The 12,651-nt window shown below is 33.6% G+C and overlaps 2 protein-coding genes across 3 annotated transcripts; both read left to right on the top strand.

Annotated features, from left to right (window-relative positions):
• Positions 1-2,071: 2,071 nt before the first annotated feature.
• Positions 2,072-4,878, top strand: LOC125822070 (uncharacterized). Its single transcript, XM_049501440.1, has 3 exons — positions 2,072-2,515; positions 4,622-4,660; positions 4,795-4,878. Exons 1-3 carry the CDS (start codon positions 2,249-2,251, stop codon positions 4,876-4,878), a joined length of 390 nt encoding a protein of 129 aa, XP_049357397.1. The 5' UTR covers positions 2,072-2,248.
• Positions 4,879-8,041: 3,163 nt separating this feature from the next.
• LOC125822524 (PI-PLC X domain-containing protein At5g67130-like) lies at positions 8,042-11,429 on the top strand. 2 transcript variants are annotated; one of them, XM_049501928.1, is made up of 10 exons: positions 8,042-8,117; positions 8,264-8,344; positions 8,451-8,570; positions 8,666-8,803; positions 9,605-9,703; positions 9,810-10,113; positions 10,479-10,545; positions 10,657-10,702; positions 10,786-10,872; positions 11,029-11,429. In XM_049501928.1, exons 1-10 carry the CDS (start codon positions 8,109-8,111, stop codon positions 11,203-11,205), a joined length of 1,128 nt encoding a protein of 375 aa, XP_049357885.1. In that variant the 5' UTR covers positions 8,042-8,108; the 3' UTR covers positions 11,206-11,429. The 2 variants fall into 2 exon arrangements, with proteins under 2 accessions (XP_049357885.1, XP_049357884.1); XM_049501927.1 differs by having other exon boundaries at positions 10,479-10,702.
• The last annotated feature ends 1,222 nt before the right edge of the window (positions 11,430-12,651 follow it).

The raw sequence follows: 12,651 nt of genomic DNA, 5'->3' as shown, positions 1-12,651 counted from the left end.
TTTTTTTGGAATTTAAAAAATTAGAGCCTAACTATATTTTTTTCCGCGTGTATTAAGTTTTCTTCTTCTTCTTTTTCTGCGTGTTTTAACTATAAAAGAACCCCGCCTGCTCATTTAGAACAAACCACCGTCATTTACACTCTCCGGCAGTTCGGCTCTCAACTCTCCGATGTCGATCAAAACCCTTTTTAACTCTCCGATGACGATGTCGATCAAAACCCTCTTTAGCTCTCCGATGACGATGTCGATCGAAACCCCTAAATCGATTTTTTCCGGCGATCAATCTATTGGTATTCTTTCCATTATCTACTAGAGTACTCGAATGGAATTCTTGTATGCATTCTAGCCTTCTTTTTTTAAGAAAAAAATCAAGAAGTTGGTATTAAAAAAAGAAACCCTAAACTAATTTTCCCGCGGTTCTTATCTGCTCAAGTAATGGTACTGGTCTTCCCATTATTTTGGCATTCTTCCATCCACTAAAAGAGAAGGAAAATTCTTGCATGCTTTTTTTAGAAAAATTCAAGAATTGTTGGCTTTTTGAAGTGACATTGATATTCTTATATGCATATTTTACAGAATTCTTGCATGAATAATTTTTAAGGGAATTCAAGAACTTGTCGGCATATTTTAAGGAAATCAAAGAAATTGTAGTTTTCAAGAATATGAAATTGTAGTTTTCAAGAATATGACGTTGCAAATATTAACGAAATTCAAAAGAATTGTGTTGTCATTCTCTCAGCGGATGTTAAGGATGTTCAAGAATTTGTTTGAACTTTTTTAGGGAGATGGGGAGTCAAAAGATGTACATGCGATGGGGAGTCAAAAGAAGGTAAAACCATTCCTGTCATTTGTTACTGACCTGAATAAGAGCTGAAGTGTTCTAGTGCATGTTTCAGTTAATTAGTTTCATTTCTTTCACCCACTTTTCAAGATTGTCTCGGACTGCATTCTAATTAATCATGGAAGTATTAGAGATCAAATTGTCTCTTTCTAAGTCTCGTAGGCTATATAGTTGCATGTTGCTTATGTTCTGATCTTGTAATAGAATTGTCATGCCTGACATTTTTCATTCAAATTTTCAGAATTTGCACCAACAAAATCTCAAAGTTTCTTCGATTATGGGACAAAATGGAGGGACTGCCGTCCAGAGATTACAGTGAGTACCTTAGCTATATCTCAGATATTTTTGCGACTTCTTCTCTATTTTGTTAAGATGATGGAATTTTTTCTTTTCCAATATGAGTTGCAGAGCGGTACTGAACATAGTATTTGAAGAATCAGGATTACTATACTCAATGTAACTTTTGCGTCTTGCATTTTTTTGGTGATTCACTGGTTCCTGATTCCACTGATAAAAACTGCCTGGGGGGTGTCAAAGTTCTCCAATAGGTTGATAAGAAGTTAATTTCGATTGTGTCAAACACAACACAACACAACACTCATGATGTGCCATGCCGGATGATGATTAAAATTAAGACAGCTCATGATGTGCCATTCATGCCAGGTAATTTGTCCTTGAGTGCTTGTTTGTGTTAATAATCAATGCTGACAGAAAACATGTGCTACTAATTAATGTTCCTTTACATGGTGCATAACCTAGAGCAGTAAGGAGACTGCATCATTCTCAAGAAGCTATCTTCTAGGAGCTTTCACAGCCGCCATCCCATCAATGTGTTCAATCTTCCACCCCAAGTTGTGGTGACGGTGTATTCTCTGTTGAAAGGTTATGTTATCAAATTTCTTGGGAGCGTTAGGTCTCTTTCTGATATTATCTCAACTAATTATGTCAATAACTCACACGACAGATGCTTCTTTCTTCATGCCAAATGTGAAAAGGAAACTTGTTAACATCTGGAATAGCAAATTAGAAGCTCAAGGGGGGAATGCACAGGTACACGCGATGGGCAGTCAAAAGAAGGGAAACCATTCCTGCCATTTGTTCCTGACCTGAATAAGAGCTGAATTTTCCTAGTGCATGTTTCAGTTAATTAACTTCACTTCTTTCACCTATTTTTCAAGATTGTCTTAGACTGCATTCTTATTAATCATGAAAGCATTAGAAATTACAATGTCTCTTTCAAATCCCATCTTGCTTATGTTTTGATCTTGTAATAAAAATTTCTTGCCTGACCTTTTTTATCAATTTTTCAGAATTTGCACCAACAAAAACTCGAAGTTTCTTAGATTCTGGGATAAAATGGTGGGACTTCCCTAGAGATTACAGTTGAGTACTTTAGCTATATCTCGGATGTTTTTGCGACTTCTTCTCTATTTTGTTAAGATGATGGACTTCTATCTTTCCCAATATGAGATGCAGAGCGGTACTGGAACAGAGAATCTTAAGAATCAGGATACTATACTCAGTGTCACTTCTGGCGTGTTGCATTTTATCGGTGATTCATTGGTTCCTGATACCATTGATAAAAACTTCCTTAAGGGTGCCAAAGTTCTCCAACAAGTTGATAAGAAGTTTATTCCGATTGTGGCAAGCACAACACCTGCTATAATTGATCAGGTCTATTTTGTTCTTGCATAGTCCCATTATGGCCATTCTTGGTTTCTGTGTGCATAAACAAGTATAATCTATAGTTTCTTTTTTCAAACATACTATCTTGGCATAATACATATATTGACCCCTAAACTTGGCTTCAAATTTTAACTTTGACCTCCAACTTTCATAATGCTCAAATAGGCACTTTAACTATCCAAAACTTAAACAAAAAAACACTCGGATCCTACCTGGCAAAATGCGTGAAATACACTCAAATTAGGCGCGTCAAATGTAAAAATTCAGGGGGTCAACAGTAAAAAAAGCATTGAAATGACAATTAAACCCTTTTTATATTTTTTTCAACAATTTTCCCCTCTTTTTTGCATTATTTGTTGTTTACTGCAAAATGCAAGTGACATTTAATAAAAAAATTTGTTATTACGAAAAAAAAATTATAATGAAGTTTTTTTTTTGGCAAGAAGGAAAAAGGAACACGTGTAGTACTAAATTTTTTTTTTTGACATTCAATCAATTTTTTTTGTCCTTGAAATATTTCTAGCTGTTAATTACTGTAATTTATAGTACTTTCTAAGAAATTTTCAAATAATATATATTATTTCATTTGTCCGAATTTATGCGTCACCGGTAAAATTTGAAGAGTCAATCAGATCTTTTATATATTTTTATATCTTTTAAATATTTAAGTAATTAATTATCGTGATTTATAATATTTTATACAATTATTTAGTATGGTAAAAGAAATTTAAAAGAAACACGCATCCTTCAATAGTAAAATATGGGTCCCCCTTTTTTTTTTACAGGTTGACCTCCTGCCTGTATAGTCTTTTTTTGTCCAGAAGGAAAAAGGAACACGTGTCGACCCCAACGTCCTCTCTATTCCCGCTTATTATATTATATACTAGTGATGAAGAGCCCGTGCTAATAATTAATTTAAAAGTTAATTTTTAATTGACGTTAAATAAATAGTTTTAAATTTTAAATTTGAATAAATTTTATATATTTATATGGTAGTAAATGTTCATGTTAACTCTAAGATGAATACATCACTATTAATAAAGCTTGAAGTTTAAAGAAAAATCCTTAAATGACCAAAATAACCCTTAAACTCAATTTTAATCACAAAAAAGCATACATGTCCACGGTGTGGTGGCTGATTCATCAACTAATTTTTTGTATGTTTTTTCAAAAATATTTTAGTTGCTAATTTGTTATAATTTATAAAAATCATTAACATCATTTTCGAATAACTTATAGTATTGTTAACTTTCAATAATATATATTGTTCCATCTATTCAAATTCATGTGTCACCGATAGAATTTCAAGAGTCAACAAAAAATTTTCTAAAAAAAATATATTTTAATTATGATTTATTAGTACTTTTAAATATAACGTATAGTGTGTTTGTAGGCTCTTATTAGATTGAAAAAATATTTTAAATTAGTAATTATTGTAATTAATAGTGTATATTACGTAATTTTCAAATTTGTAATAAAAAATTTTAAATATTAAGTCTAATAATTTATAGTATCTTAAATGTAATCTTTGAATACACATAAATTAAAAAAAAGAAATAAGACAAATAAATTATAAATTGAATAATTGACATTTTCAAATATTAATTTACCACAAAATGAAAGTGAAGGAAGAAGTTGTGAGGCAAAAATAAAGAGAAGGGAATGGAATTAGTGAGGTGGGGTCCATATCCATTAAAATAAATGCATGGCAAATTGAAAAGGTGTCAAATAGACAGGAAAACGGGCCCACATGCATTGAATAGTTGGCAGCCATTGAGTGGGTCACTAATACACGTGGCAGCGCTTGCATTTCACGCTTTTGGCTCCAAAAATCGCGTGTTTATTTATTTAAAGATAGGATAGTTAAAGTGCCTATTTGTGCATTATGAAAGTTGGAGGTCAAAGTTAAAATTTGAAGCCAAGTTTAGGGGTCAATATATGTATTATGCCTACTATCTTCATCACTATCAACAAATGATGATATAGGCTTATACATGCAATTCCGTATAAGCCTATCTGATGCATGATGCATGATGCATGAGTTGACTGTTGTTTGCTAATAAGGAGTTTTTCTTAGGATTTTTCTCTTTGCAGTCATTGTTCGTGATGTATTTTACAACGAACCAGTTCAAAGTAAGCAAATGCACTCCAAGTACTTTTAGTTTTCTCATAATTCAAACAAATGAAAAATACTGATTTACATACTTTATTTCTAAAGTTGTACTCTGACCTGATTGATCTTTTGGTTTGCATAAATAATCTGGAAGCCGAAAGAAGGTCTTGCATTCTCTGAAAGAGTCTCTGCCAAGAATCACCCTTGTGCATCCCAGTGTCTCTTTCAAAATTGCTGATATTGAAAGGTCTGATCCGTCTTCGTTACACTAGCTAACTTAAATATATTTTCTGTCTAGTTTCTTAGATTTTGTTCATTGCATTCAGTGAGGATGACCTGCTTTGCACATGTGCCTCTCCTTCTCCGTTGCCATTATTGTCCAGTGAGTCTGGTCCGTCTTTGTTACACTAGCTAACTTACGGATATTTTCTTTCTGGTTTCTTAGATATTGTTCATTGCATGTAGTGAGGATGACCTGGTTTGCACAAATGCTTCTCCTTCTCCGTTGCCACAATTGTCCAGTGGGTTTGGGATTCATATGAGCTCCCTTAACAGATTGAATGCAAGTGATGGTTCATTCAAGCTCTCAGGATACGTTTCAGGTCCTGATTTTTACGCAATGAACGTATAAAGTCCCAAATTGATGGATAAGAGATGTGATAAGTTATCTTTTCTACCATCTGTTTCCCTAACAACCATTATTTAATTTGCAGGTCCTTCAATATTTTTGTATCCACTTATTTCAGTATATTTTCCTGGCCAAAAGAAAAACGAAAAACTAATCTTTGGTTAACATTTTCTATACCAGATGCTTGTTTTAATGGTGTTTTTGTTTTCCTTTACCTTCGTAATGCAGATATCAATTCAAGATTTGTTTCCAAAGGACCAATACATAAATTACTTAATAACATAGCTATGAGTTTTCACAGTGCTTGTGACATTGAGAAGCGAAGTAGATCTCAGATATATCCACTGTTTCTGTTTAACTTAAACTGTCCTAGATCTTTATATAATTCGACTTTGGAGCCTTCAAAGACCTCTGTGGAATTTAAGGTGAATTTTTTGTTGGGATTTATGACTTACTTTGTTTTGGGTTGGGAAATGAATGTGAGGCTTTGGATTTATTTTATTGAATTGAGTTAGTTTAGGTGTGGTTCTTGTTTGTTTGTCTATTAGAGCATGTCACTTGTTAGGCTTTGGATTTATTTTATTAAATTGAGTTAGTTTAGGTTTGGTTCTTGTTTGTTTGTCTATTAGAGCATGTCACTTGTTCATTTTTGTTCCATGTTAGATGTGCAATCAAATTGCCTGAAATGATGTGTAGCATTTTACTCCCTTTGTTGGCACCATTGATACTGATTGTGTTAATCTCATAAAGCTACTTTGATGTTGTTTTACAGGAATCTCTTGTGGTAACTAAATGGTTCTTAATGTTACTTGTAGGAAGATGTGAGGTGTGGTTCTTGTTTGTTTGTCTATCAGAGCATGCCAGTTGTTCATTTTTGTTCCATGTTAGATGTGCAATCAAATTGCCTGAAATGATGTGTAGAATTTTACTCCCTTTGTTGGCACCATTGATACTGATTGTGTTAATCTCATAAAGCTACTTTGATGTTGTTTTACAGGAATCTCTTGTGGTAACTAAATGGTTCTTAATGTTACTTGTAGGATTGGCACCCCGTCCTTCTCTTTATTGAGGATACTGTCACGAATCTCTGGACTGTAAGTACCGGTGAGAGCAATCGCTCTATCAACTTTTTTATGCAACATCACTTAGCATTCATAGTATTTGATGTTATTTGTACATGTGGCTTTGTCCACTTCACATTCCCTTTCCTGTTGGCTGCAGCCACCACCTGCTTCCCTAAAAGGGGACAAATTGTGGAAGGTTGGTTGGTGGAAGAAAGAGTTACTTATGCATCAGATGGTCGAAATCATTTCAGTGTTACGCCATCGTGTAGTTTTATCACTTTCTTTTCTCTTAAGCTACTTGGATTTGGAAAACCTAGATAAGAATATAACTGTTGAAGTATCCTCCTCATCTAATGCTGTCCCATTCCCTGCTCCTCCTTCCAGATATTCTGAAATCAGTAAAGGCAGGTGCAGAGCTCAGAGTTGCAAAGCTACACTTGAACTTCCTTCCCTGCTGCCAAAGAAACTGACTGGAGAATGCTCTGTCAGAGAGATATTCAATCTTCTTCTGATATTCTGTGGGGAAGTGCTTCTGAAAAGCATGATCCTGGGTCCAGATTCCTCTGTCAGATTGAAAGTTCAAGTCGGTCAAATTATGGATCTCTTGCTCATTGCACAGCCGGTGTAAACTGGAGATCCAGAAGCTCTGTGCAACCCCTTTCATCTAATGTTTTACCTAGGATGATTTCCTTGATAACAAATTCCTGGATAGCAAAATCAATGCTTCAGCTAGCTCCAAATATAAATCAGAAAATCTGTTAGGTTCAGGATGGGAGGATGAGTCTCAAACAATTGTAGCTGGCAAATCAACAGACGATACCTCATTTAGTGAGTCAGTTGAACTTGATGACAGTGCAAAATTGATGCATGAGAGTAGGAAACCATTTATATGCGGATCTGTTCTTTTCACAGAAGCCTGATACATGATGGAACATCTTTTGATATTTTGAAAAAGTGACGACAGTACTAAACAAAATTGCCTTGAAGATGGTGTTGAATTTAAAGTAGTTGATAATATTAACCAGATCTTAAAATCAGAGAAAGTTCTCCAGGTGCAAAACTAAGGCATTGCAGAGGTCAAAAATTTTGTCAGGAGATTCAGAAAAATCTTCATTGACCAAGGACATTCTAGATGAATACATCATCAATAGTAGTTGGAGTAGCTCGTTCCGAATTTATCAAATTAATAATTTGGACAATACTCAAGTAAGTTTTTAGTCCTATTCGATAACCATAGCATACTATAACAGAATATTTACTAGTACTATTTTTATTACTTATTAATTTTATTACTATAAATATTTATTGTGAAATAAGTTGTTTGAACCGATTTTTAATCAAATTATTTGCATCCGTTGAAACATACTACAACTTAATTATAAAAAGGTGTGTACGGCAGTACGGGAGATAAGAAAAAGATTATAAGCTTAAGAGATAAAAAGAAAAACACTCCAATTAAGCAGAATTTCCCCTAGGAGAATTAACCTGTTTTAAGTTTAAAATAATTTTAAATATTTTATATTATTTAAGTTAAAAAAAACAATACTTTTAAATCCTCATTTTCAAATTAAAAATATAAAAACAAATCAAATCCAACATCAAATATAAACCCATGCAAACAGTCTAAAAGGTTCGGGCAGCTATCTGTTTCCTATTAAAAGTAAAACTAACATGTTTTTTTATTTATCCTAAAAAGGGGGACAGTTAGACAGAAACTTAATTTATAAAAACTGATTTAGGGGATTTTTGGAGAGAGAGAAGAACCTCAGAGCCTACATGATGAAGGCATGCAATCTCTTAATCTAAATTTCTTGCTGCCAATTACTCTTAATTATCTCAAATTCTCATTATTGAAAAATCCTTGTATTTATTTTCTTTCTATTTTGCAGTTACAGAAAAATCCTTGTATTTATTTTCTTTCTATTTTGCAGGAGATCATCCGTCTACCTATGAAGTTTCTTATTCTCTGTATCACCGTTTCTTTCTTATTCCAACATTACTCTTGCCTAAAGGTATTTATTGATTATTTTGATCTTACACATTAATTATCTTAATTAAATCTCACTTAGATCGCATTCATGAATTTGTTATTTCTTTTGGATATTTGATTTATTACAGATTGGAGAAACTTGTACCGACAGTAATTGTGACGAAGGATTAGTCTGCTCTACTTGTCCTGCTAATGGCAATACCCGACCCAGATGTACTCGCATTCAACCCACTATTCCTACCACCAAGGTGAATTTCATATATCATAACTCCAAATCCAATTATTTAACCTTTTTTCATTAATGGTATATTGAATTTTTTACTTTTATTTTTGTGGTTGAAAGGTAAAAGGTTTGCCATTCAACAAGTATTCGTGGCTGACGACCCACAACTCCTTTGCAATTTCCGGGTCAAAATCTGCAACTGGGTCTGATATTCTTGCTCCGACCAACCAGGAAGATTCCATTACTAATCAGCTCAAGGTGATTTGCTCTATTTTCTCTAATTATGAATTGAATATTTGAGGCATTTTTAGTAGTTCAATTGATTGGCTAGCTGAATTTTCACTGTCCATCCGTAAAAAAAAAAGAAAAAAAAAGAGTTGAATAGATGTAGAAGTTCAAAAAGTTGCTCCTCTATGCAATATGCAAAGGAGGTGAAGAAAAAAAGCTGAACAGCTGAATGTAATATGTTGAAATTATTTTTTATTGGAAGAATTGAGGAGTACTAAAAAGTTGTCCCAAAATTATTTTCCTTTATCTGTTACACCAAACGATCCCTAAAAGATACTCTTTTAGGTAGGAGAGAGAAAACAGTCAGATTAGATTTGTAATATATAATTGCAAAAAACTCATATTTTACTTTGCTTAGGACATAGGCATGTGCTTTCACCTAACCAAATTATCAAAATTGTCCACATGCTAATGTCCTAATTGGGTTCTCAGTGGAGTCTACTTTTACATTTATAATTCAAGTAATATATCAAAATTATGAGATAAAATTGCTACCTTTATACCCCACTACTTTTTCTATGTAAAGATCTTTCGTGCCTTAAAAGAATTTGTTTTTGGAAAATTCAAAGCTGTGTGATTCAACTAATCAGAGAACTACTCCAGTAAAAAAAGTAAAATATGCTATGGGTAAATATGTAGCAACCATGTCAGAAAGTTCTACATGGACATTTACTACGTTAACTTAAGCAGAGAAGTCATTAGCTTCTTAAGTCCTAATATTTTATTAAAGTAAAAACTCTGTTAAAGAAATTAAAATTTCATTGTCTGTAGAATGGCGTTCGAGGACTTATGCTTGATATGTATGAGTTCAGCAATGACATCTGGCTTTGTCACTCATTTGGTGGAAAGTGTTACAATGTTACATCATTTGTAAGTGTCCCAACACATCCTAGTTATACTTAATTTCCTGATTCAGTACTCATATAGCGTTCTTGTTGTTGCTGATTGGTGCAACTTACTTTCTGGATCATTTCAGCAACCTGCAAGCAATTCACTGAAAGAAATTCAAGGTTTCCTCGAAAAAAACCCATCAGAGGTTGTCACAATCTTCATTGAAGACTATGTCTCAACCCCAAAGGCCTTGAGCAAGGTTTTTAATGATTCTGGTCTTAATAAGTACTGGTTTCCAATTTCTCGTATGCCCAAAAAAGGAGAAGATTGGCCTACAGTGGATGACATGGTCAAGCAGAATCAACGTCTTGTAGTCTTCACCTCTAAATCATCAAAGGAGGCTTCTGATGGCATTGCTTATGAGTGGAGATACGTTGTAGAAAACCAATGTAAGTTAACAATTTTTGTCTAATTTGATGCTTATGTTTCTTTCTGCTTTCCTTGTATGACATACTTTGTGAATCTAGAATTTTTGCATTTGTGATTTAATTAGCAGCTCCTGTGAGATCAAGTTATGTTGAATTGCATTTAATTTTCAAGTGTTAGAAGAGGCAAATGCTTCAGAACTAGTCTAGGAGCCTTATGCCAATTAACATCGTTTTTTGGTTTCTGAATGGCATAAGTTGGTCCTTGTGTAAATTTTCTTGTATTTGCAAGTTGCAACTTCACTAGCTCATCTTTCCTACATTTGGTATCATTAGATATGGTTGCTCAAACTATTGATGACTTGACATGTTTACTGTATGTTCTGCAGATGGAAATGGCGGGATGAAAGCTGGTTCTTGTCGAAGTCGTTCTGAATCATCTGCTTTGAGTACATCGGGAATCTCTTTGGTTCTGCAGAATTATTTTCCTGAGAATCCCAACACAACAGAATCTTGTTTGGATAATTCTGCTCCACTAGTTACTATGACAAAAACTTGCTTTGAAGCAGCTGGCAAAAGGTGGCCAAATTTTATTGCTGTTGATTTCTATCAGGTATAGTTTCCACATTTTTGTTCTTTTGCTTAAATTATCTCTTTTCACCATAAGAACATTATAAATTTTACTTGTTGATGCAGAGAAGTGATGGTGGTGGAGCTCCAGAAGCTGTAGATCAAGCAAACGGCCAATTAGCTTGTAACTGTAGCAGTATTGCCTATTGCAAGGTTTGCTAGCTTGCTTTGACGTTAACTGCTAAAATGAACATAACACCTCATTTGTCACTCCCCAGAATTGGATTCTCTTTATCATTATTTACTTCATTGCATTATTCTCGTCTAGTTCCCCCCTGGAAAGATATATTGATTTTCTTTGATAAGCAGGCAAATGGTACATCACGCACATGCGAGGCACCAGTATTGTCACCCCCACCACCAGCGCGAGTAGCATCTACAGGAACACCACAAGATGACAACAATAAATCTCATTCAAACAGAAGTAAACCACTTCATTGGTTGATTGGCACAATTTTTGCCGCGATTCTTCTTATCCACGTATAATTTCTGCATTCTCCAAAGTCTACTCAAACTTTCAGATCAGACACACTTCATAACACGGGAGCAGAATGACACGATCCTCCTTATCTTTTATTTTTTTTTAAATTTATCTTGTATTTACTGGTTGAGTTTCTTCACTTATCGGATATTGATTGATGTGTTTACAATTAAAATGTGTATAGACACATAATGGCACAATGAAATGAAACGGAAAATTGAATTGTTCATTCTTTTTGTTTCTCTAATTAGGCGTCGCAGCTGGTGTTGAGACTTTTCTCTGTCAAACTTAAGCAAAGTGGACGCGCACATATGTCCTCCAACACTATCTGCACGATAAAATGAATTATGAAATTAAATATGCCAACGTTCACACGTATTTAATTTTTAATTATATATGTGTGGATACGTTGTATATTTCTCATATCATGAAGATGTTTGGAGTTCATTAATAATTCACACGTTTGATGTTTCAAACTAAAAAATTACTCCCTCTATCCAACTTTACTTGTTCTCCATACTAAAAAAAATTGTCTAACAATACTTAGGACAGCTTGGAAAACTAAGAAAAAAATTATCCTTTTGTGTCTATTTTACTTTTGCTATTAAATACCAAATACATTTTTCAAAACATTAAATTTAATTGTTTCTTAAGGTGTGACAAATCAATAATAGTTAACTGGACAGATGACGTATTAATTACACGTCTTAAGCATTAATCACTTTTTACAAAGAGGAGATAGTTGCCCAAGTAATAAGCACACCCTCCACTGTTGTGAGTTCTGGTCACGAAGGAGTTGAGTTGTTCAAGTGATAAGACGAACGAAGTAGTTCACATGTATATGAGTAAATGTATGATATTTGTAAATGTTGAACTTAAGTATCTCATGAATTGTTAAATGTTATTTTAAATTGGTTTGAAGTGTATTTGTGAAATATTAATTTCTACTTGCCAAATCTTCATTTTTACAACCAAAACAAACAAGCAAGAAATCAAATCAAGATTCACATTTCACACAACTTCTACTTTAAATAAAGTGGAATAAAGAGCCTTATTAGTGGATCAGGATATTTAATTATTAATTTGTTAACCAATAAGGCTATAACCACATAGTAAAAAATTAGAGAACTTTAATGTCTTAAATTAAAGGATTGAAATATGTCGAAAAGGTTAAAACGGGAAAATTTAAAAATTAGGATTACGCGGTTAAACTAACTTATACTACTTAATTAATGTATATATGGCAAGCGAGATTGGGAGAGAGAGGAGAGAGGCGAGCGAGAGAGGGCAGAGAGTGGGAGAGAGGTGAATTGTATATGTATATAGGTTAGATAATTGTATATTATACATTTGTATTTGTATATTCTGACGAATTATACATATACAAACATGACTAATTATACAAACTCGAAATCAGCCCGTGTAATTAATGTATAATGTTAGTCGTGAGT

The sequence above is a fragment of the Solanum verrucosum genome, unplaced genomic scaffold (assembly GCF_900185275.1).
Source record: "Solanum verrucosum unplaced genomic scaffold, falcon-dt-bn FXZP01000103.1, whole genome shotgun sequence".
NCBI classification, from domain to species: Eukaryota; Viridiplantae; Streptophyta; class Magnoliopsida; order Solanales; family Solanaceae; genus Solanum; species Solanum verrucosum.
This window is presented reverse-complemented; position numbering and strand designations above follow the sequence as displayed.

What these genes read in the sequence shown, in the direction of transcription:
- LOC125822070 (XM_049501440.1), top strand. Translation starts at nt 2,249, where the DNA reads ATGTTTTTGCGACTTCTTCTCTATTTTGTTAAGATGATGGACTTCTAT. An exon ending in CACCTGCTATAATTGATCAG is followed by an intron (nt 2,516 to 4,621) that starts GTCTATTTTGTT and finishes TTCTCTTTGCAG; the next exon opens with TCATTGTTCGTGATGTATTT. An exon ending in TTACAACGAACCAGTTCAAA is followed by an intron (nt 4,661 to 4,794) that starts GTAAGCAAATGC and finishes ATAATCTGGAAG; the next exon opens with CCGAAAGAAGGTCTTGCATT.
- LOC125822524 (XM_049501927.1), top strand. An exon ending in AACATTACTCTTGCCTAAAG is followed by an intron (nt 8,345 to 8,450) that starts GTATTTATTGAT and finishes GATTTATTACAG; the next exon opens with ATTGGAGAAACTTGTACCGA. An exon ending in GTTACAATGTTACATCATTT is followed by an intron (nt 9,704 to 9,809) that starts GTAAGTGTCCCA and finishes GGATCATTTCAG; the next exon opens with CAACCTGCAAGCAATTCACT.